Source organism: Larus michahellis, chromosome 4, assembly GCF_964199755.1.
Source record: "Larus michahellis chromosome 4, bLarMic1.1, whole genome shotgun sequence".
Lineage (NCBI taxonomy): Eukaryota > Metazoa > Chordata > Aves > Charadriiformes > Laridae > Larus > Larus michahellis.
In genome coordinates this window covers 92,510,827-92,531,925 of record NC_133899.1, presented here as the reverse complement: position 1 = coordinate 92,531,925, position 21,099 = coordinate 92,510,827, and the positions used below count along the sequence as shown (strand labels likewise).

The window sequence follows — 21,099 nt, the reverse complement described above, 5'->3', positions numbered from 1 at the left end:
TGTCCCCATCCCCATTCCTCGTCCCCGTCCCCATCCCTGTCTCCATCTACGTTCCCTGTCCCCGTCCCCCATTCCTGTCCCCATCCCTGCTCCCCACTCCTGTTCCCCATCCCATTCCCCATCTCCATCCCACTCCTCATCACCACTCCATTCCCCATCCCTGTTCTCCATCCCCATCCCCATTCCCCATCCCTGTCCCCATCCCTGTCCCCATCCCCCTTCCCCATCCTCGTCACTAGCCCCATCCCCATCCCCGTTCCCCACCCGTCCCTATCCCCATTCCGATCTCCATTCCCCATCCCCGTCCCCATTCCCATTCCCCATTCTTGTCCCCATCCCTGTCCCCCACCTCCATCCCCATTCCTGTCCCCACCCCCATTCCCATTCCTGTCTCCATCCCCATCCATCCCCATCCCTATCCCCATCCCCGTTCTCCATTCCCGTCCCCATCCCTGTCCCCATCCCCATTCCCATTCCTGTCCCCATCCCCATCCGTCACCATCCCTATCCCCATCCCCGTTCCCCATTCCCGTCTCCATCCCCGTTCCCCATTCCCATCTCTGTTCCTGTCCCCATCCCTATCCCATCCCCATCCCCGTTCCCATTCCCATTCCCATCCCCATTCTCCATCCCCCATCTCCGTTCTCCATCCCCATCCCTGTTCCCCATTCCCGTCCCCATCCCCATTCCCTATCTCCTTTTTCCCATCCCTATCCCATCCCCGTCCCCATCCCCGTTCCCCATTGTGTCCCCATCCCCATCCCTGTCCCCGTTCCTGTCCCCATCCCTGTTCCCTCTCCTCATCCCCATCCCATCCCCATTCCTGTCCTTGTCCCATCCTCTCCCATTCCCATCCCATCCCCATCCCCATCCCCATCTCCATCCTCTCCCATCCCATCCCATCCCATCCCCGCTCCCTCTCCCCATCCCCATCCATGTGGAAAGACCCCGGAGCAGGGAGGGGGCTCCCACACCACCTGCCCTCCATCATCCCCCGTCCCACCCCCATCAGGGCGACTGGGAGGCACTGGGAGGGACTGGGAGCGACTGGAGGGAAGGCTGGGGAGGGGGGGGGGCCAGCAACCAGGACGGCTGGAGGACGACGGGGACACGGAGAAGGGGACGGATCCTGGCACGGATCAACCCACCCCCCCCCCCCCCGCCGTGGTGCTCAGCACTGGGCAAACAGAGGGGGAGGGACACGCGCAGGGCACCCCCCCGGCACCCTAAAAACCAGCCCCCCCCCCCCTTCCCCCCCCCAGCTTCCGTACCCCTTTCCCGCGGGAAGCAGCCGAGCCGGGGGGGGCATAAAACCGTGTTTATTCCGACCCACATATCAAAACAGTTCAAAAAGCAGCTTTGAACCCCAAAACCGACAGCGGGGGGGTGGCCCCCCCCGGGAGGGGGGGGGGACACACACGACTGTGTGCGTGTCGTCCCCCCCCCGCACAAAAAGACCCCCCCCCCCCAACTTTGGGCTGGGGGCGATGGCCGGGGTGGGGGCTCCCCCCAGCGTGGGTTCCCCAAGGTGGGGGGCTCAGGGTGGGCTCCCCCCTCCGCAGTGGGGCTGGATTTGGGGCTGGGGGGGGGGGGGCACATACGAGCGCCCCCCCCCCCTCCCCCCGCCAGGGGAAGGCACTCTTGGCTTGCGTGAAGGCACTGTGAGCAGGTCCCAAGCTTTGGGGGTGCCCCATTGGTGGGGGGGGGACACACATCTCTGTGACCCCCAAGACGGGGGGGGGGGCTCCAGGACTGGTATCCCCCCCCCCCGAGGTGGTGGTGGTGGGGGGGGCTAATGACAGCAGGGTCCCCAGGGAGAACCGCGGGGGGGGGCGCTCAGCAGGGAGGACACATGCTTGGCGGTGGGGGGGGGATACAACAGAGCCAAGGCGAGGGGGGGGCGCTGGGGACGGTGCTGTCCCCCCCCTCCCCCGCAGGGACAAAAAAGGGGGGGGGGTCACTCCTCCCGATTTGGGCGGGGGGGGGGGGCCACTCCTCCCGGTTTTAAGGGGGGGGGGGTGTCACTCCTCCCGGTTTCGGGGCCCCCCCCACCTCTGCCGCCGCCGCAGCTCCTCCACTTTCCACTCCAGGCTGCGCAAGGCGGCTTCCAGCTGGGGGCTAGGGCCGGGGGGGGCCACTAGCCCCCCCCCCAGCAAGCCGTAGAGCACCCAGAGCCCCAGCAGCAGCCCCGCCTGGGTGGTGGGGCTCTCGCGACATGTCGCGACGTGGAGGAAAGCGGCCAGGAAACAGCAGAGCTTCGCCCAGCGCAGCAGAGGCAGCAGTAGCCCCCGCAGGCGGGCTAGTAGCCAAGAGGCCGCGGCAGCCGCCAGCCCCCACAGCAGGACCCGCTGAACCTCGGCGGGAGCCAAGGCCACCGTGCGAAGAAGCAGCCGGTCACCTGGGAGGGAGGCGGGTGTCACCCACCGCGGTGGTGGCACCGGGGACGGGTGCCAAAAACGGGTTGCCCCCCGCCCCCCCCCCCCCCCGGCAAAAACCAGAGCTCACCGCTGTGGCCAGTGGTAGCCAGGAGGTCCCCCAGGATCCTGCAGAACGTGGTCAGGGCTACCGAGATCCCCGAGGAGACCACCCAGAGGGTGGCGGAGAGACTCTGTGGGGACAAACGGGGCCGAGGTGACACGGCGGGAGGGGGACACATTTGGTTGGGGGGCGGGGGGGGGGGACGGAGACACAGAGGGGCTGGGAATTTACCTCGGCCACTAGCCGCAGGGGCTGGGGGCCCAGCCAGCTCTCGGTGGCCGCCCAGGCGGCTTGTCCCAGGCGTGACAGCGGGTCGTCGCCGGCGGTGGCACCCCGGAAGCCATCGTCCCTCTCGTCCTCCGCCCGGTCCCCCCCCCCAGCCGCCGCCGCCACCACCCCCAGGAGGGGGACCCACAGCAGCAGGGCCAGCAGGGCCCGGCGCCCCCCCCGCACGCCCTCCATCTCGGGGCCTGGCTCTGCGGGGACAGCGGGGTGACACCGGGACTTTGGGGGGGGGTCAGGGGACAGTGGGGTGCGTGTGTGTGTCCCCCCCCCCCTTCCTCCGCCGCTGGGCTCCGGGAGGGCCGCGGGCCTGTGTGTCGTCTGTGTCCCCCCCACACACACACCGTGGCCCCCCCCGGCTATATTTAGGACGGGCGTCAGCGGGACGCGGCGCCTGCCCTGCCCAAGGGCACGGGGCGGAGGGGGGGGGGGGGGGGGGGGCGGCCTCGGTTCCCCCGGGACCCCCCCACCCCGGTTCTCTCCCCCCCCCTCCCCGGTACCCCCAATCCCCCCGGGCCTCCCCCCCCCTGCCCCGTGAGTCCTCCTACACCCGGAACCCCCACCCTGTCTGTTACCCACCCCCGGCTCACCCCGGGACACCCCCCCCCCCAGACTCGGTTCCCCCCCCCCCCCGATACCCCCAATCCCCCCGCGACATCCCCCCCCCACTCCCCCCGGTCTATCCCCCGCTACCGCCCCCCCATCTGTCACCACCCCGGGTGACTTCGGGACCTCCCACCCCCGTTACCCCCCGTTACCCTCCCGGTCCCCCCACCCCTGGGACCCCCATCCTGTCCGTGTCCCCCCACCCGGTCACCCCGGGACCTCCCACCCCCGGGACCTCCCCCGCCAGTACCCCCAAATCCCCCCGGTACCACCCCCGGTACCCCCATCCCGTATATCCCCTCCCCGAGGGTCCCCCCTCGGCCCCCCCACCCTGTCCGTTCCCCCACCCCGGGTCACTCCGGGACCTCCCACCCCCGGGACCCCCCCCCCGGTACCCCCAACCCCTCCGGTACCACCCCCGATACTCCCACCCCCGCGCCCCCCCACCCCGTCTCTCCCCCCCGTAGGCACCACCACCACCGGGACCCCGCCCCCCGGTCCCTCAGGGTCCCCCCGGTTCCCCCCCCCCCCCCCCCCCGCCACGCTCGGTGCCCCGCAGGGGTGGGGTGGCGCTCACCGCTGCCGCACGGGGGCGCTGCGGAGCCGGGCGGGCGGGAGAGCGCGCTCTGCACTCCCGCCGCCGCGGGGCACGACGGGAGCTGTAGTCCGGGCGGCGCCGTGAGCCCCCCGGTGCATGCCGGGACGCGGTCGCTATGGTAACGTGTGTGTGTCGTCGTCGCCTCGCCCCACCCCCGTGGCGGCGCGCGGGGCATGCCGGGAGGCGCCGTTCCCCGGGGGGGGGGGGGGGTGTGTGTGAGAGAGAGTGTCGCGCGCTGGCGCGGTGCAGGCCGGGAGCGCTTCCGTTTCCGGCGGCGCCCGCGTGAGCCGTTGGGGACGTCGCGGCCGCCGCGCGCGCCCGCCGGAACCGGAACCAGACCCAGAACCAGACCCAGAACCGGAGCCGCCACCGGAACCGGAGGGGGCCGCAGTCGGAGAGCGGTGGCTGCCCGGCGTCCGCCATGGCCCTCATCTGCTCCAGTGAGTGAGGAGGCCGCGGGGAAGGCCCCGAGGGGCGAGGGGTTGAGCGGGAGGGGGTTACCGGGGCGGGAGGGTGACCGGGAGGGGGTTACCGGGAGGAGGATACTGGGCTGTGGGATTACCGGGCGGGCGATTACCAGGCTGCGGGGTTACGGGGGCTGGGGAGGTTACCGGGGCAGGGGATTACGGGCCTGTGGTATCCCGGGTTACCGGGAGGGGGATACAGGCCTGTAGGATTACCGTTTAGGGGTTACCAGGAGAGGGATACCGGGCTGTAGGGTTACCATTTAGGGATTTACCGAGCTGTGGGTGACCGTTAGAGGCTTACCGGGTTGTGAGGTTGCTCTTAGGGGCTTACTGGGCTCTAAGGCTGCTGCTTAGGGGTTTACCAGGAACGGTGCCGTAACCCCCGTTCTCATCCCTCCCTCCCCCAGTTTCCAACGAGGTGCCCGAGCACCCCTGCGTCTCCCCGGTCTCCAACCACGTCTACGAGCGGCGGCTGATCGAGAAATACATCGCCGAGAACGGCACCGACCCCGTCAACAACCAGCCACTCTCCGAGGAGCAGCTCATTGACATCAAAGGTGGCGGGACGGGACGGGGGGATGGTGGTGGTTCCCCCAGGGGAAGGCCCTGGCCACCGTGGCCGGTCTGGGGGGAGCTGGGAGTCCCTGTTGGGGGGTGGCACCCTGAGAAAGGATTTCCCGAGGGACATCCATGATGTTCTCCCTAGCGGAGTTCTTCAGGGGTTGGTGTTGGGATTGGTATCTTTGTCGGTGTTATGGACTGCGGGCTCAACTCAGCACGTTTGCTGACAACACCTAGCTGTGTGGTGCCGTTGGCACGCTGGAGGGAAGGGATGGCATCCAGAGGGAGCTGGACAGGCTTCAGAGGTGGGACCGTGCCAATCTCATGGAGTTCAACAAGGTGAAAGGTCCTGCACGTGGGCAGGGGCAATCCCAAGCGCAAATCCAGGCTGGGCGGAGAATGGCTGGAGAGCAGCCCTGCAGAGAAGGACTTGGGGGTGTTGGTGGACGAGAAGCTCAACACAAGCCGGCAACGTGCGTTGGCAGCCAGAAAGCCCCCCGCAGCCTGGGCTGCATCCCCAGCAGCGTGGGCAGCAGGGCGAGGGGGGGGATTCTGCCCCTCTGCTCCACTCTGTGAGACCCCCCTGCAGTGCTGCCTCCAGCGCTGGGGCACCAACAGCAGAAGGACACGGAGGTGTTGGAGCGGGGCCAGAGGAGGCCCCGGAGATGCTGGGAGGGCTGGAGCCCCTCTGCTGGGAGGACAGGCTGAGAGAGCTGGGGGGGTTCAGCCTGGAGAAGAGAAGGCTCCGGGGAGACCTTCCAGCCCCTTCCAGGCCCTCAAGGGGCTCCAGGAAAGCTGGGGAGGGACTCTGGATCAGGGAGGGGAGCCGTGGGACGAGGGGGAAGGGTTTTCCACTGAAAGAGGGGAGATTTGGATGAGATATTGGGAAGAAATTGTTGGCTGTGAGGGTGGTGAGCCCCTGGCCCAGGTTGCCCAGAGAAGCTGTGGCTGCCCCATCCCTGGAGGGGTTCAAGGCCAGGTTGGCCGGGGCTTGGAGCAACCTGGGCTGGTGGGAGGTGTCCCTGCCTAGGGCAGGGGACTGGAATGAGGTGATCTTTAAGGTCCCTTCCAACCCAAACCATTCTGTGATTCTATGATAAACCCACGATGCTCTCCCTGGTAGCCGGGGGAGGCAAACCGTCAGCCTGATGTGGTCAGAAAGCTGAGCTGCGGGGGTCAGGATGCTGGGGGACATACAGACAGCGGTGTCTAAAGCGATCGACAGGGGCGTTGAGGACACGATTAATGTGTTCATGCTCTCTCGTTGGCAGTTGCCCACCCCATCCGGCCCAAGCCTCCATCTGCCACGAGCATCCCAGCCATCCTGAAAGCTCTGCAGGATGAGTGGGTAAGTGCTGGGTCGTGGCTGGGAGCGGAGCTGAGCGCCGGCAGCTGCCTGCACTGGGGCTGACGCCTTTCCCTGCCTGACTCGGCCTCCATCCCTGCTAGGATGCCGTCATGCTGCACAGCTTCACCCTCCGCCAGCAGCTGCAGACTACGCGCCAGGAGTTGTCCCACGCGCTCTACCAGCACGATGCCGCCTGCCGTGTCATTGCTCGGCTCACCAAGGAGGTCACCGCCGCCAGAGAAGGTGACGTGGGGTGGGGTGAGGGTTGTGGGTCTCGGGGAGAGGGAGCTGGGGAGGAGCGAGCAGCGTGTGGCCCAGCAGCAAGTAGTCTTGGTAGCGATCGCTGTGCTGGATGCGGTCTCCTTTCCCCTTCAATGTATGTTAAACTCACAGCTTTTCTCTGCCTCCGCAGCTCTGGCGACTCTGAAGCCACAGGCTGGTCTCATCGTGCCCCAGACGGTGCCATCCGCCCAGCCAAACGTGGCGGTGAGTCCCCACTGTCCCTCTTGGCACTTTTCCCCTCGGTCCTCCTGCTCGTTTTCCCTGCCTTCCCCCTCTGGGTGTAACCAGCCCCTTTTTCTGTCCCCTGCAGGGAGCTGGGGAGTCCATGGATCTGGGAGAACTTGCAGGCATGACCCCCGAGATCATCCAGAAGGTAAGAGGTCTTCTACTTGCGCTGCTACGGCCTTCGGCGGTGGCTTTTCTCCAGCCACCCTCCGTGGGAGCCCCAGGCAGTCTGTGACGACCCTCCTCTTGTTTTGCAGCTTCAAGACAAGGCTACGGTGCTGACCACGGAGCGTAAGAAGGTAAGTGGCCCCGTTTCGCTCCGAAGATGCTGCAGCAGCCAGGATGTGCCGTGCCCTGGGATGCTGATGTTTATCTTCTCACTGTTTTCCTTTTCCAGAGAGGCAAGACTGTTCCAGAGGAGCTGGTGAAGCCGGAGGAACTCAGCAAATACCGGCAGGTCGCCTCGCATGTGGTGAGTGCCGGGATGTGGGCAGCGGCTCGTAAACTCCCCCATGCAGCTGGGCATCCGGGCCTCTCCTCTGCCGCTTCGAAGCATCGATAAGCGACAGATGTGCTGCTGGGCAGAGCAAGGAGGAGGCTCCTGACTCTCCGTGCCATGGCCAGCAGGGACCTGTGCTGGATTAGACGTGGCACAGCCTCCCGCTGTTGGAATGAAACGCCCTGGGCTCCCTCCAGGGCCTCTCATTTCTCTTTGGGGGCATTTTCTTGCTTGTGGCGTTAATCTGGCATCCTCCTACCTCGCGCAGGGGCTGCACAGCGCCAGCATCCCAGGGATCCTTGCCTTGGACCTCTGTCCTTCCGACACCAACAAGATCCTCACCGGTAAGGGAGCCTCCTCCGCTTGCTGGGGACTGTGTGGTGTCAGTTAAGAGCCTGCGGCTGCTTGGGAGCAGATCCCTTTCTTTGTGCTTTTGGGGTATAGAGGTGGGGCGAGGGGCGTGAGGGATTCTCTCACTTCGTGGCAAAGCTTCTCAGGATGGTGATCCCCAAGAAAAGTGGATGGACTTGGACTTGGTTGGCCACAGACTCCCGTCTCTCACCGCACCCTGCTTTGTTTTTCCAGGCGGGGCTGATAAAAACGTCATCGTCTTTGACAAGAGCTCGGAGCAGATCCTGGCGACACTCAAGGGGCACTCCAAGAAGGTTACCAGTGTTGTCTTCCACCCCTCTCAGGTGCGCTCAGGCCCGCGTTCGGCCTCTTCCCTCACAGCCGGGCTGCCCCGGATCGGGCTTTCTGGGCCCTTTTCTGGTGCTCTGTTCGGTCTCCGCCTCACGCGGACTGGGGATGGGCCAGTTCTTGCTCATAGGGGGCTCTCCCAGATGGCGAGGTGAAAGTCTTTTGATTTTTTTTTTTTTTCCTTAACTTTCCTGCCTCATCTTTGTCTAGGATTTGGTGTTCTCAGCTTCTCCCGATGCTACTATTCGCATCTGGTCTGTGCCCAACGCCTCGTGCGTGCAGGTTGTCCGTGCCCACGAGGGCTCTGTGACGGGGCTGAGCCTCCACGCGACAGGTGACTACCTCCTCAGCTCTTCCGATGACCAGGTGAGACCCGTCCCTGCACCACAGACCACCCCCCCTCACTCCTGCTTCTCCTCCATCTGTACTCATCGCACTGGTCCTTTCTTCCAGTACTGGGCTTTCTCGGATATCCAGACAGGCCGTGTCCTCACCAAGGTGACGGATGAGAGCTCTGGCTGTGGTAAGCCTTGTAGATGAGTATTCCCACCCTGGGGGGGCTGTTGCGAGCCTGCGGAGAAGGGATTTTTCTCCCTGTGGGTTCCTGGAGATCACAAGGACTCGTGGGGGGGGATTGGGTGTCAGAAAATGTCCCCAACCCTCTGAATTTCCCTCTCCCTGTGTCTCCGCAGCTCTCACCTGCGCCCAGTTCCACCCGGACGGGCTCATTTTTGGGACAGGGACGATGGACTCTCAGATCAAGATCTGGGATCTGAAGGTAGGGCTGCCCCTGGGGGTGTGGGGGTGCAGCGTGTTGGGGGGGAAGCTCGGTTTGGTGCCCAGCAGAGTGTTTAATCCAAGGCGTGGTGCCTTTTTTTGCTGGAGCGGGACTTTGAGGAACCTCTTCTGAATTTGTCCCCAAAAATACAGCCTGTCCCTAACTGCCTTGTCCTCAGGAACGCACCAACGTGGCCAACTTCCCGGGACATTCCGGCCCCATCACCAGCATCGCCTTCTCCGAGAACGGCTACTACCTGGCCACGGCGGCGGACGATTCTTCTGTCAAGCTCTGGGATTTGCGTAAGCTCAAGAACTTCAAGACGTTGCAGCTGGACAATAACTTTGAGGTGTGTGACCGTCCCCTTTTCCCCCCTGATGGCCTGGCTGGGCTGGCAAGCTCCTCTCCCAGTGCCCACCATTCCGACTGTGCTCCTCCGCTTCGGGGGACGCTGACACGGAGGTGCTGCCTCCCCCCGAGAGTTTCCTGGCCTTGTTCTGAAGCTTCGTTCTCCTTCTCCTCCGCAGGTGAAGTCTCTCATCTTTGACCAGAGCGGCACCTACCTGGCCCTGGGCGGGACGGACGTCCAGATCTACATCTGCAAGCAGTGGACGGAAATCCTCCACTTCACAGGTGAGGAGTGGGGGGGCTGTAGTGGGGCGCAGGAGGCGTGTAGGTCCCCTCCTGCGGAGAGGAAACGCTCTCCTGGGTCTGCGGGGAGTGGACGGGGTTTAACTCCGCTCGGCGTCGTAACCACGGGCTGTTTTCCTTCCCCAGAGCACAGCGGTCTCACCACGGGAGTGGCTTTCGGCCACCACGCCAAGTTCATTGCCTCCACGGGCATGGACCGGAGCCTCAAGTTCTACAGCCTGTAGCCCCAGAGGTTGGGCCGGGGTTTCGCTGTCGTGCTGGGCTTTGGGGTGGGGGGGGCTGGGGGGGCGGGGGGATATATCGGGGTGGGGAGGGAGGGAGGGAAGCAAATGATTCAGTACTTCTCCGCACTCCCCTGCTGTAGCTGTTGGCAGAGGGAGGTGGGGGGGGGGGGGGGAAAGTTGGATGTCGCCTTCCCCGTGCTTCATGGAGTTGTTGGTTTAGTTTTTTTTCTTTTCCAGTTTCGTGTGCGCGTCTCCTTGTCTCCTCTCTATTTTTTTTTTTTTTTTTTTTTTTCTTTCTGGCTTTAGATTCTGTTTTGTGCTTGTAATTTGATGCAACAAAAGGCTCCGACCGCCCCCCCCGCCCCAACCCCGGCGCGCTTGGTGGATGCTTGCGGCCGCCGGGATTGCGGCGGGGATGGATGTGTGGAAGGGAGGGAGGGGGGGGGAGGGAAGGGGGAGGGCAGGGCTGCGCAGGTTTTGTAAGCAGTGGTCTAGTTTCGTTATGGAAATAAAGAACTATTCACCCTGGCGGTGCGTGCCAGCCCCTGGTGTCCCGGGAGTAAGGAAGGCTCCTGGGAAGGTGTAGCACAGAGGAGAGGAGGCTGTGACAGAGCCGGGGCCACCAGCTCTGGGCCAGGGAACCCTCCTCTTTCCTCCCGTCCCCCACGGACAAACCACCCCCGCCGCCTCTGGGTTTGTTTTTCCAGCGTGGATTTATTTTGCCAGCTTGCCCCGAGATGTCAGGCTGGAGGCAGGAGCTGCGCGTGGGAGGAAGATGAGGAAGAGGAGAGTTTAGTTAGAGCTGGGATGAAGGCGAAATTTAGGAATTCGGAGGGGCGCTCACCCGGCGCCTTCGGGCTCAGCCTCGCCGCAGCTTGGGGACCTTCGGCAAGGCGATGCGTCCCTGGGAGGTCACCGTGCCCACGGCTTCAGCTCTCCTCCTGTCCCCCAGAGACCGACGGGCACCTGCGGAGGAGCAGGGGGTTGGCGTAGAAAGCCTGGGGGGCTGGCAGAGCAGAGATCCTCCCCCCGTGGCTACCTGCCGAGGGGGCAGGCAAGGAGCTGGTGGCACCCAGACTTACGTGAGGGCACTCCCAGCTGGCAGGAGGGACGGCAGGGCTCGGGCTGCGCCAAGTGGCACACCGAGGCGCTGCATGAGATGTACACCTGGAAGCCAGGGGTGGGCCAGCGTCAGTGGCTGATGGTTCTGGGGGCCCCGGAGGTTCTGTGGACCCCCGAGGAAGGTGCTCCAAGCCCCCAGGAACCCCCCCTCAAGCAGCGTGTGGCATTGCGGGTCCAGGGCACGGAGCAACATGGGGCAGTGATGCTGCGCCAGCACCGTGGGCAGCCGGGGGTTTGCTCAGGAGAGGTGCTGGGGGGGGGTTGGGGGTGTGGGAACGGGGGCTTGCCAACACTGGGGGGCTCAGGGGGACCCTCACCTCTCCCTCCAGCACCGCCATGGTTGGGGGCTCCACGAAGGTGAAGGTGGAGATGACGAAGCGCTGGTAGTGGCTCGGGAAGGGCAGCTGCGGCGAGGCCGGTCCCACGGGAACAAGTTGGGTCCTGTAGTTGTCCCCGGCGTAGGGGCAGCTGGGCGTACGAGAGGGACCTCCAGTTGGTGCGGGTGCCCCCCCCCCCCGCCTCCTCTCCGTCCTCCGCTTCCCCCCTGCTCACCCGTCCACCAGGATGGGCCACTGGGGCTCGGCCGCGGCGTCGGGGCTGGGGGCCGCCCAGCAGTGGTGCAGGACCAGCACCAGGTTGGGGTCCGTCTTCTGCAGGAGGCGAACCTCCACGTAGATGGGGTCCCGGAGCACCCTCACCAAGGGGTAGTCGCCGTCGGGGTGGTAGGAGCTGTAGCTCTCGTCTGGGGGAAGGGCGAGAGGCTGAGCGGGATGGGGGGGCGGTGACGGAGAGGAGGCGGCCGCGGGGGGGGTGACAATGGATGGGTTGCTCACCGGTGGCGATGCGCAGCTGGAGCCCGAGCGGCCCCGCCATGGCCACGGGGGTGGCCGTGGGGGGCACGGCCACCTCCATGCGGAGCGGCAGGAGGTCGCTGGCGTTGTAGATGCAGCGAGCTTGGAGGCTGGTGGGGGCAGAGAAGACCTGGATGCCCCCCGCTGTGTCCCCCAGTCCCCCCCATACACACCCCATGGCACCATCTCCCCCAGCCCAAGGAGGGGTGGGTGCCGCAGGGGTCCCCATTCCCACCAGCAAGCCACCGGTGGCCAAGGAGGGCGGGGAACTGGTCCGGAGGGTGCTGCAGGCAGAGGGGGAGCAGGACGGGCTTTGCCGAGGCGGGGGCGGGGGGTGTCCCATCTTTCTGCCCGGCTTTGCCCACCCTCCCCTTACATGTAGATGCTGTCGCGTGTGATGGAGCCGCGGGGGGAGCCCTGGACGTCGATGGTGGAGATCAGCTGGTTCTCATAGATCAGCTGGTCCTCGATCACCTGGGGCGGACACGCGGAGGGGGTCAGGGTCCCCCGCCATCGCTCTGAGCGGCTGCCGGGGGCGGGGGGAGAGGGGGGAGCGGGCCGGGGGGGGGTGTCACATCCCTACCTGGACGGTGGTGCCGCATTGGGTGACGGGGAAGCGGAACATGACGAAGGTCTCGGTCACCCTGAGGGGCTCGCAGCCCGGCTGACCGCTGGCCAGGCGCACGCTGTCCAGGTTGTAGGGTTGGGTGGCGAGTCCCCGCGGCACCACCAGGACGAAGTGCCCGTCCAGCAGGCACCGCACGGTGGCTGCGGCACACGAGGGACCGTCCCCATCAGCCTGCGGGCGGCTGCCGGCCCAAGGCGGTGGGGTGATGGGAACGGCCCCGGGGACCCGGCTCGGAGTCCTACCCGTGTTGCCGTAATAGCAGGGCGCCGCGCGGTCCATGTCTTCGTAGCAGCAGCCCGCCTGCAGGCAGCCCTCCCGGCCCTGGGGGGCCAAGCAGGGCATCCTCCCCACCGTCACCTGGCACTGCTCCCGCGTCAGCTGGGTGCCTGGGGTGGCAGAGAGGGGAACGCTGCCCTCGGCGTCCCCTTGAGCATCCCACCCGAGCGTCCCTCTGCCAAAGCATCCTCACAGCCGTGACCTGCCGCTTCGGGGATGCGGAGGAGGACCCAGCCCCGGCCGCCCCCCTCCGTCCCCCCACCTTGGCTTACCTGCCCCTGGCGAGGGGTAGAAAAGAGCCGTGGATTGCAGCAGACTGGCCTGGGATTGAAGCCCGGGACGCAACAAGCCGGGCTGGGCTTGGGGCTGCAGTCCCGGACGCACCAAACCCGGTTGGAGCTGAGCCTGAAGTCCCGGACGTACCAAACCCGGGCGAGACTGGAGTCCCGGATGCGCTAAACCCGGCCGCGGATGGTTGGCATGGACCAGTCCGGTTTGGCTCTGGAGAGCTGGGCCCACCAAGCCGGATTGGGACTGGGAACCGGCGCGAGGCAGCCCAGTTTGGCTCTGGAGCCCGGGGCGGAGGAGACCAGTTTGGGAATGTGTGTGGTGGCTGGGGCGAGTTAAACCCGGCTGGTTTTGGGGGTGAGCTCCAGAGCGTACGAAGCCTGCTTGAGTCTGGGCACCAGCGTGCATCAGCCCAGGCTGGTTTTGGGGCTGGAGCCCTGGATGAAGAAGACCTGGTTGGTTTTGAGCTCCAGGGTGCACCAGCCTGGGCTGGTTTTGGGGCTGGAGCCCTGGATGAAGAAGACCTGGTTGGTTTTGAGCTCCAGGGTGCACCAACCCGGGCCGGTTTGGGGTATGACCCCCTGGTAGAAGACGACCTGGTTGGTTTTGAGCTCCAGGGTGGATCAACCCGGGATGGTTTTGGGGCTGGAGCCCTGGATGAAGAAGACCTGGTTGGTTTTGAGCTCCAGGGTGCACCAAGCCAGGCTGGTTTGCGGTCTGAACTCCCAGGCGATGGAGCCCTGGTTGGTTTTGAGCTCCAGGATGCACCAACCCAGGCTGGTTTTGGGTCTGAACCCCTGGTAGAAGATGACGTGGTTGGTTTTGAGCCCCAGGATGCACCAGCCTGGGCTGGTTTGGGGTCTGAAGCCCCGGGTGAAGGAGCCCAGGCTGGTTTGGGGTCTGAACCCCGAGGCGATGGAGCCCTGGTTGGTTTTGAGCCCCAGGATGCACCGACCCAGGCTGGTTTTGGGTCTGAATCCCTGGTAGAAGATGACCTGGTTGGTTTTGAGCCCCAGGATGCACCAACCCAGGCTGGTTTTGAGTCTGAAGCCCTGGGTGAAGGAGCCCAGGCTGGGCTGGGGGCTGCATCCCCGGGCGTATTAAACCCCTCTGGGGTTGGGTGCCGGGATGAACCATGCCTGGCTGGGGCTGAAGGCCCTGGAGAACGTGGCCAGGCTGGGGCTGAAGCCCTGGACGAACCCCGCTGGGCTGGGGCTGCAGCCCGGGGTGCGCCAGGACGGGCTGGGTCTGAGCCACGGGGTGAACCTGCTCCGAGGGGACTTGGGGTGCCGGGACGGTGAGGGCGGACTGGGACACTTGCTGCGGGCCACCAGGCTGGGCCTTGGGGATAAGGACATCGGCCTGGCTTTGGTGGACGCTGTTGCCCCGGCCGTCTCGCTGCTCGGTGCCCACGTTGCCACCCGTGAGCATCTCGTAGTCCCCCAGCTGCGGGCAGGTCACGTTGACTTGGTAGGAGGCAGCCAGGACCCCGTTGAGCAGCAGCTCCTCCAGCTGCACCCTCAGGACGTAGCGGTCCTCCTGCGGCATGGTGGGGGGGGGGACGGGGACGGTCACCCCCAGCCCTCCAGCACCACGCTGGGGGGGGACCGTGGGAGGGACAGGAACCTCACCTTGACCAGGACATGGCAGCCCTCGTAGCCGGAGGAGAAGATGACGGCGCCGTCCGCCCCGGTGTTGAGCCAGTGGAGGCAGATGGAGCAGTTGGCCACGTCAAAGTGGGTGCCGAACTCATCTATGGGGGGGGGGGGACGACACCATGGGCACGGGTGGGGGTGGTGTGTGAGGTGGCACAACCGGGTGCCGTGATGCTCAGAACCCCGCCCCGTACCAAAAACTCATCCAAACCATTGGGCTTATCCCACCCGGGCACCCGCACCCCGGTTTTGGGGTAAGCCCAGGGAGATTCGGCACGCGTCACCCCAAGGAGGTCCTGGCGGGGGCCGGTGGGGGGGGGGGGGTGTCTCACACCCACCCACCCCCGACTCACCCATGACTTTGAAGCGGACGGTGCGGCCGCGGGAGGGGTAGGCCAGCAGCTGCATGCCGTAGTCCCCGCAGTCGTAGCGGTACCGCAGGAGCGAGACGGCGGCTCCCGGCCCCGGGTGCAAGAGGAGGAGCAGGAAGAAGGAGAAACTCCGTCCCATGGCGGCGGCGGCGGGCGATGCCGGAGCACGGGGCTCTGCGGGGGGCAGCGGATTTATACCCGACCGGCTGGGACGTGGCAGGGGGGTGGGGGATCAGATGACCCGTGGGGGCCATGCCGGGACGGTGCCTCCTGCCCCGTGGCGAGGGGACGAGCTCTGCCCAGGGCTCCTCGCTCCCTTGCCGCCGGTGACCTCGCTGCCCTCGGCCCCGCCGTCACCTCCCGTGGCCGTGCCGGGGTGACCGGGGCGGGAACCGAGAGCTTTTCGAAGAAACGCTTTGTCCCGTGGTGGGAGACCCTGGAGATGCCGAGCCATCGGAGCGAGAGGATGCCCACCTCCCTCCTTGCCGGTGGGGGACAGCGGTGGCATCTGGCTCCCCCATGGACCGCCCCGGGGCAGCGGTGGGACTGGGAACCTGTGGAGGGAGCGTGGTGGCACGGCTCCAGCGAGGTCTGGGGAGCTGGGAATTGGGTCGTCGTTCCCCCAAATCCCCGCTCCCGGTGGCTGCACGATGGCACGGGGGGCGGGGGGGGGAACCGAAAGCCCTTCGAAGACAAACGCTTTGTCCCACGGGAGACGAGGAGCGGGGAGAAACTCTTCCTGCCAACGGGGAACGGGGGGCCCCAGGGCCACCCCTCGTCCCAGCTGTCACCCCCCGCGGCACCCCACTCTCCTGCCTGGCGGGCTGGCTGCTGCCCTCGCCCCACAGCAAGGCCGGGGGGGGGGGGGGGGTGTGGGGGGTGTGGGTCCCACCAGCTGTGCCATGGAAGGGGGGCAGAGGTCCCCGCCGGAAGGCCAACGGGGGGCCGGCGGCGGTGGCCAAACGGTGCCTGGATGGGCAACAAAAAGCCGGAGCTGAGTTTTGCTGACGACCTGGGCTGGGGAAGAAGGACTTTGGGCTCCCGGGGAGCGTGGGGGGGGGGTGGGGGGGTGGGGGGAAGGTGCTGCTGAGCGCGGCGGGTTTGCGGGTTCCCGCTGCCTCCCTCCCCTCCCCCCCCCCCCCCAGGAGTTTCCCTTCTGGGGCTTATCTTTATTGCAGGCTACAACTGAGTCACCCCCGTCCCGTCCCCCCCCCTTCCCGCGGGTCACGGCCGGCTCCTGCACCCTGTACCGGGTGGGAACGTGCCCCTTTGCCACCCTCCACCCCAGCCCGAGTGCCAGCCTCAGCCCTTTTTTTCTTTTTTCTTTTATTTTTTTTTTTTTTGGTGGGGGGGGGGGTGGTTAAAACCCTCCCATCCTCGGCCTTCCCAGGGGAAAACCCACCCCCAGCTGCCAGCACCGAAGCCGGGCTCATGGTGAAAGGGTGCGTGGAGATGTGGGGGGACGGGTGGTGGAGATGCGGGGCGGGGGGGGGGTTGTTGTCTGTAGCCTCCCCCTCTAAAACCTTAATGACCTCACTAAAGAGTGGTATCAGCTACAGCGACACCCCCAAAACCCCCATATATATATATATAAGGGTCCTCGACAGGACCTGGTGTCCCCCCCGCCATGAGACCAGGCAGTGGCAGCTGTCAGGGTGCGTTTTATTAAGTGGGGTGACAACCCCGGGGGGGGGGGGGGGGGAGACGGGGACAGCCCCATCCCCTTTTCCCTTCCCCGCGGCCATCACAGCTTCATGGTGGCGGCGGGACCCAAGTGGAGCTCCAAGAACTGGACGATCTCCTGCCACGAGTGCTCCTGGGCTTTGGCGTGGGCTTGGGCTTCACCCCCCCACACCACCGGCCGGGGGGTTCCTCGGATGCTGGAGATGCTACAGAGCGGGGAACCGGGGGGCTCGATCAAATGGCCGGCTCCGGGGTAGGAGAGGACGCGACCGCTCTCCGGTGGCATCCGGGCCATGGCCAACTCGGCGAAGAGCTTGCTGTTGAAGCTGCGGTCGGCCTCCCCCACCACAAAGAGGACTTTCCCTCGGATCTTCTCCACCGGGATGGCCGAGGCACTGTAGGCGGGGTCCCGGGGGTCAGCGAAGATGGCCGAGTTGTCCAAGGCCCCCATCTCGGTGAAGATCATGCGCTCAGTGAAGTAGGGGATGGGGGGGATGCGGATGTCCTTGTAGACCAGCGGGTTGCCGTGCAGGAAGGCCGTGCCGTTGATCCACACCGTGGCCACCACCTGGGGGAGGAAGGTGGCCATGGCCAGGGCCACCTCGGCTCCTTTGGAGACGCCGACGACACCCAGGCCGGGGCCTCGCACCTGCAGAGGGGGGAAATGGAGACAGCTGGCAGCACTGCTCGCTGGGACGTCACCGGGATGTCCCCAGTCACCAGGACAACCCACATGCTGGGACGTCCCTGGTCACCAGGACATCCCACCCACTGGGACGTCCCCAGGCACCAGGACATCCCTTGATTGCCAGGACAACCCCAGTCACGAGGGCAACCCGCTTACTGGGACATCCCTGGTCACCAGGACATCCCACCCACTGGGACGTCCCTTGTCACCTGTATATCCTGCTCACTGGGATGTCCCCAGTCACCAGGACATCCCTGCTTGCGCCCAGGACATCCCCAGATCACCAGGACATCCCTGGTCCCCAGGACATCCCGCTCACTGGGACGTCACCAGGACATCCCGCTCACTGGGACGTCACCAGGACATCCCACTCGCTGGGACATCTGTGGTCACTGGGGCATCTTGCTCATTGGGATGTCCCCAGTCACTAGGATATCCCACTCACTGGGATGTCCCCAGTCACCAGGACATCCCTGCTTGCCAGGACATCCCCAGATCACCAGGACATCCATGGTCACCAGGACATCCCACTCACTGGGACGTCCCTGCTCATCAGGACATCCTGCTTAGGTCCCCAGTCACTAGGATATCCTACTCACTGGGATGTCACCAGGACATTCCTGGTTGCCAGGACGTCCCCAGATCACCAGGAGATCCTGGTCACCAGGACATCCTGCTCACTGGGACATCCCTTGTCACCAGGACATACCACTCATTGGGACGTCCATGGTCACCAGGACATCCTGCTCACTGGGATGTCCTCAGTCACCATTACATTCCTGCTTGCAAGGACATCCCCAGATCATCGGGACATCCTGCTCCCAGGACATCCCTGGGCACCAGGACATCCTGCTCACTGGGACATCACCAGGACATCCCACTCATTGGAACATCCCTGGTCGCTGGGACATCCCACTCACCAGGACATCCCTGGTCGCCAGGACGTCCCGCTCACTGGGTCGTCCTCATTCACCAGAACATCTTGCTTATCAGGATGACCCCCGTTCCCCGGGACACCCCTCCTCACCAGGACGTCCCTGCTCGCAGGGGCCACCCGTTGCTCCGCAAAGGCTCACCTTGGGGTGCCGGAGGAGCAGCTCGGCCGCCTCCTCGAAATACTCCAGATCCAGCTGGGTCAGGGTGCGGGGCAGGTCGTCGTAGGCGAAGAAGGCCAGTGCCAGCACCGCGAAACCCCGGCTGGCCAGTAACCCCGCCCGGAACTCAATGAGGCCACCCGCGCCCCCAAACAGGTCGATCACCCCCGGGAAGGGTCCCGGTCCTGCGGGCAACCGGAGAAACCGTCACCGATGAAGGAGAGGAGCCACCGGTGCCATCCCACGTGCCAGGATGTCCCCGGTGGGACAAAGCCGGGCTACCCCGGAGCCGGGGGGGGGTTCCCCCGCATCCCGTTTCTCACCGGGTGGCAAGAAGAGGGCCCCGCGGACCCTGCCCTCCCGGATGGGCACCCGCTGGACGCCGGGACCCACGTACCACCGCTGGGCTTCGCAGGAGGCCAGCGGCTGGTCCTGGGGCCCGGTGACCAGGCGGAGGCCATCGAAGACCTCCAGCCGGACGAGGAAAGGGCTGCCGGCCACGTCCCGTTTGACCAGGCGTCGGAAGAGGGTGTCGGGCTGGAGGAACCAGAAGAGCCCCATGGGCCAGACGCCGGCGTAGCTGCCCCCCGTGGCGGCGTGGCGGCCGGGGTCCACCTCGCCCGTCCCGTCAGCGTGGAAGAAGGCCCGGGACTGGAAACACTGGCCGTGCTCGTCCGTCAGCGAGGCCCGCAGGGTGACGAGCTGGGAAGGGGACAGTCCCCGCACCTGCACCTGCACCGGCCGGTCGGCCAGCGAGGACTGCGGCGTCACCGTCACCTCCACCATGGCGTACCTGGGGAGGGAGATGAGCGTCCCACCGTCACCCTGCCCCCGGGGAGGGGGCTGCTTGGTGGCCCACCGCGGGCTGGCAGCAGGGGACTGTCCCCAGAGATGGCACTTGGGGACAACGCGATGGCGTTTGCAGCCCACCTGGTCCCGCTGGCACCCCTCCTTCCCCGCTCCCCCCTTCCCTGAGGACATGCAGCACCCACAAACCCCTCCAAACCCCTCCAGCAGCCCCCAGGCCCCTCCATCAGACCCCCAAACGCTTCCAGCAGCTCCCAAGCCCCTCCCACAGTCCCCCAAACCTCTCCAGCAGCCCCCCAAAACCCTTCCAGCAGCCCCCCCAAGCCTCTCCACCAGCCCCCAAGCCCTTCCAGGAGCCCCCCAAAACCCTTCCACGAGCCCCTCAAGCCCACCCAGCAGCCCCCAAGCCTCTCCACCAGTCCCCAAGCCCTTCCAGAAGCCCCCCAGACCCCTCCAGCAGCCCCCAAGCCCCTCCTGCAGCCCCCCAAACCCCTCCAGCAGCCTCCCAGACCCCTCCCGCAGCCCCCCAGACCCGTCCCACAGCTCCCCAGACCCGTCCCGCAGCCCCCCAGACCCCTCCAGCAGCTCCCAAGCCCCTCCAGCAGCCCCCCAAAACCCTTCCAGCAGCCCCCAAGCCCGCCCAGCGGCCCCCCAAGCCTCTCCACCAGCCCCCAAGCCTTTCCAGGAGCCCCCCAAACCCTTCTAGCAGCACCCAAGCCCCTCCAGCAGCCCCCCAAGCCTCTCCACCAGCCCCCAAGCCCTTCCAGGAGCCCCCCAAACCCTTCCAGGAGCCCCCAAGCCCCTCTAGCCACTGCCCAAACTCTTCCATCAGGCCCCCCAAACCCTTCCATCAGCCCCCAAACCCCTCCAGCACCCCCCCAAGACCTTCCATCAGCCCCCAAACCCTTCCAGCAGCCCCCCACACCCCTCCAGCAGCTCCCCCAAACCTGCCCAGCAGCAGGGACAGCCGCAGAGACCCCCCTTTTCCTTCTGTCCCCCAGCACCCACCGTCCCCTCTCTCTGTCCTCCTCCTCTGCACCCCGGGGCCGGAGCAGGGTTGGGGAGCAGGGCCAAGCTGGGGGCAGGGGCTACGAGCCCCCCCCAGTCGCTGTTTGCCCCCCCCCACCCCGGCCCTGTTGCACGGCGGGGAAGCCGGGCAGGCCGCGGCAAGCGGGCAGGGAGCCCGGCAAAGTTCTGGCTATGGCCCAGCTTTGGGAGGAGACACCGACTTCGCTCACGTACCAGTTCGCCCATGGACGCCCCGCCAGGAAAACGGCCCCCCACACCCCCCCCCGCCTCTTCCCCCTGCCAATAAATAAAGCCCTGGGTACCCTGCAAAGCCCCGAAGCCACGGGGATGGGCTCCAAGGCCCCCCTCTTACCCGGCCGCGAGCGGCGGTGCGGCTGTGGGGAGGGAGTGGGTGGGAGAGGCAGGGCTCTACACGCCTCGCACCCGCTTCTATCGCCCGGGCAATCATTAACCCGGGGAAGTTGGCGGGGCAGAGCCCTCCTGCCCCATGACCCCGAGCCAGGCTGGCAACCGCCCCACGGCTCCGCTGCACCCCACAGCTCCTGCCAGGTCATTCACCCCCGGGATTGGGGCGGGGGAACCTCCCCCCCCACCCCACTTCCCACTCAGGGGGAAACAACAGGGAGCTTTGCCCCCGCCTCCCCCCCACCCCCCGGTTTGGATGCTCTGAGATGCCCCCAGCCCGTGATTAACCCACCCCCGTGCTTCGCTCTGCCTCGGGGGGCATCAGGGCCAGCTCCCCCCATGGCCACTGCCCATCCTGGGGTCACCTCACCCCCCTCCCGCCACCCCCAGCTACCACCATGGTGCCCCCCCACTGCAAGCAAGGGCTTATCCTCCTGCCAGCCTTGTATTTGCCCACCCAGCGACACCCTTGCCCCCCCACCCCCGGCCCCACTGGCCTGGCTC

General features: G+C 66.2%; 4 protein-coding genes across 6 annotated transcripts; 1 reads left to right on the top strand and 3 right to left on the bottom strand.

Moving 5' to 3' along the window:
* Window positions 1-1,302: 1,302 nt before the first annotated feature.
* On the bottom strand, window positions 1,303-4,181 carry TMEM109 (transmembrane protein 109). Its single transcript, XM_074586475.1, has 4 exons — window positions 3,944-4,181; window positions 2,710-2,954; window positions 2,506-2,608; window positions 1,303-2,398 (listed from the first exon to the last, which is right to left on the bottom strand). The coding sequence occupies exons 1-4, from the start codon at window positions 4,137-4,139 to the stop codon at window positions 2,022-2,024; spliced, it is 921 nt and encodes a 306-aa protein (XP_074442576.1). The 5' UTR covers window positions 4,140-4,181; the 3' UTR covers window positions 1,303-2,021.
* PRPF19 (pre-mRNA processing factor 19) lies at window positions 4,160-10,226 on the top strand. The gene is made up of 17 exons (XM_074586474.1): window positions 4,160-4,404; window positions 4,839-4,988; window positions 6,264-6,340; window positions 6,442-6,583; window positions 6,753-6,826; window positions 6,933-6,995; window positions 7,105-7,146; window positions 7,245-7,319; window positions 7,615-7,690; window positions 7,932-8,041; window positions 8,256-8,411; window positions 8,499-8,568; window positions 8,738-8,823; window positions 9,002-9,172; window positions 9,351-9,456; window positions 9,601-9,706; window positions 10,005-10,226. Exons 1-16 carry the CDS (start codon window positions 4,386-4,388, stop codon window positions 9,696-9,698), a joined length of 1,515 nt encoding a protein of 504 aa, XP_074442575.1. The 5' UTR covers window positions 4,160-4,385; the 3' UTR covers window positions 9,699-9,706; window positions 10,005-10,226.
* A 303-nt stretch (window positions 10,227-10,529) lies between these two features.
* Window positions 10,530-15,028, bottom strand: ZP1 (zona pellucida glycoprotein 1). The gene is made up of 12 exons (XM_074582509.1): window positions 14,872-15,028; window positions 14,495-14,616; window positions 12,960-14,402; window positions 12,848-12,896; window positions 12,542-12,685; window positions 12,255-12,439; window positions 12,048-12,145; window positions 11,654-11,781; window positions 11,373-11,562; window positions 11,138-11,288; window positions 10,781-10,865; window positions 10,530-10,664 (listed from the first exon to the last, which is right to left on the bottom strand). Exons 1-12 carry the CDS (start codon window positions 15,026-15,028, stop codon window positions 10,558-10,560), a joined length of 2,859 nt encoding a protein of 952 aa, XP_074438610.1. The 3' UTR covers window positions 10,530-10,557.
* Window positions 15,029-16,534: 1,506 nt separating this feature from the next.
* LOC141741651 (acyl-coenzyme A amino acid N-acyltransferase 1-like) lies at window positions 16,535-20,607 on the bottom strand. Of its 3 annotated transcripts, none has more exons than XM_074582507.1 (4): window positions 20,543-20,607; window positions 18,678-19,147; window positions 18,337-18,539; window positions 16,535-17,221 (listed from the first exon to the last, which is right to left on the bottom strand). In XM_074582507.1, the coding sequence occupies exons 2-4, from the start codon at window positions 19,138-19,140 to the stop codon at window positions 16,634-16,636; spliced, it is 1,254 nt and encodes a 417-aa protein (XP_074438608.1). In that variant the 5' UTR covers window positions 19,141-19,147; window positions 20,543-20,607; the 3' UTR covers window positions 16,535-16,633. The 3 variants fall into 3 exon arrangements, with proteins under 3 accessions (XP_074438608.1, XP_074438609.1, XP_074438607.1); XM_074582508.1 differs by lacking the exon at window positions 20,543-20,607 and adding an exon at window positions 20,493-20,538; XM_074582506.1 differs by lacking the exon at window positions 20,543-20,607 and adding an exon at window positions 20,170-20,329.
* Between the last annotated feature and the right edge of the window lie 492 nt (window positions 20,608-21,099).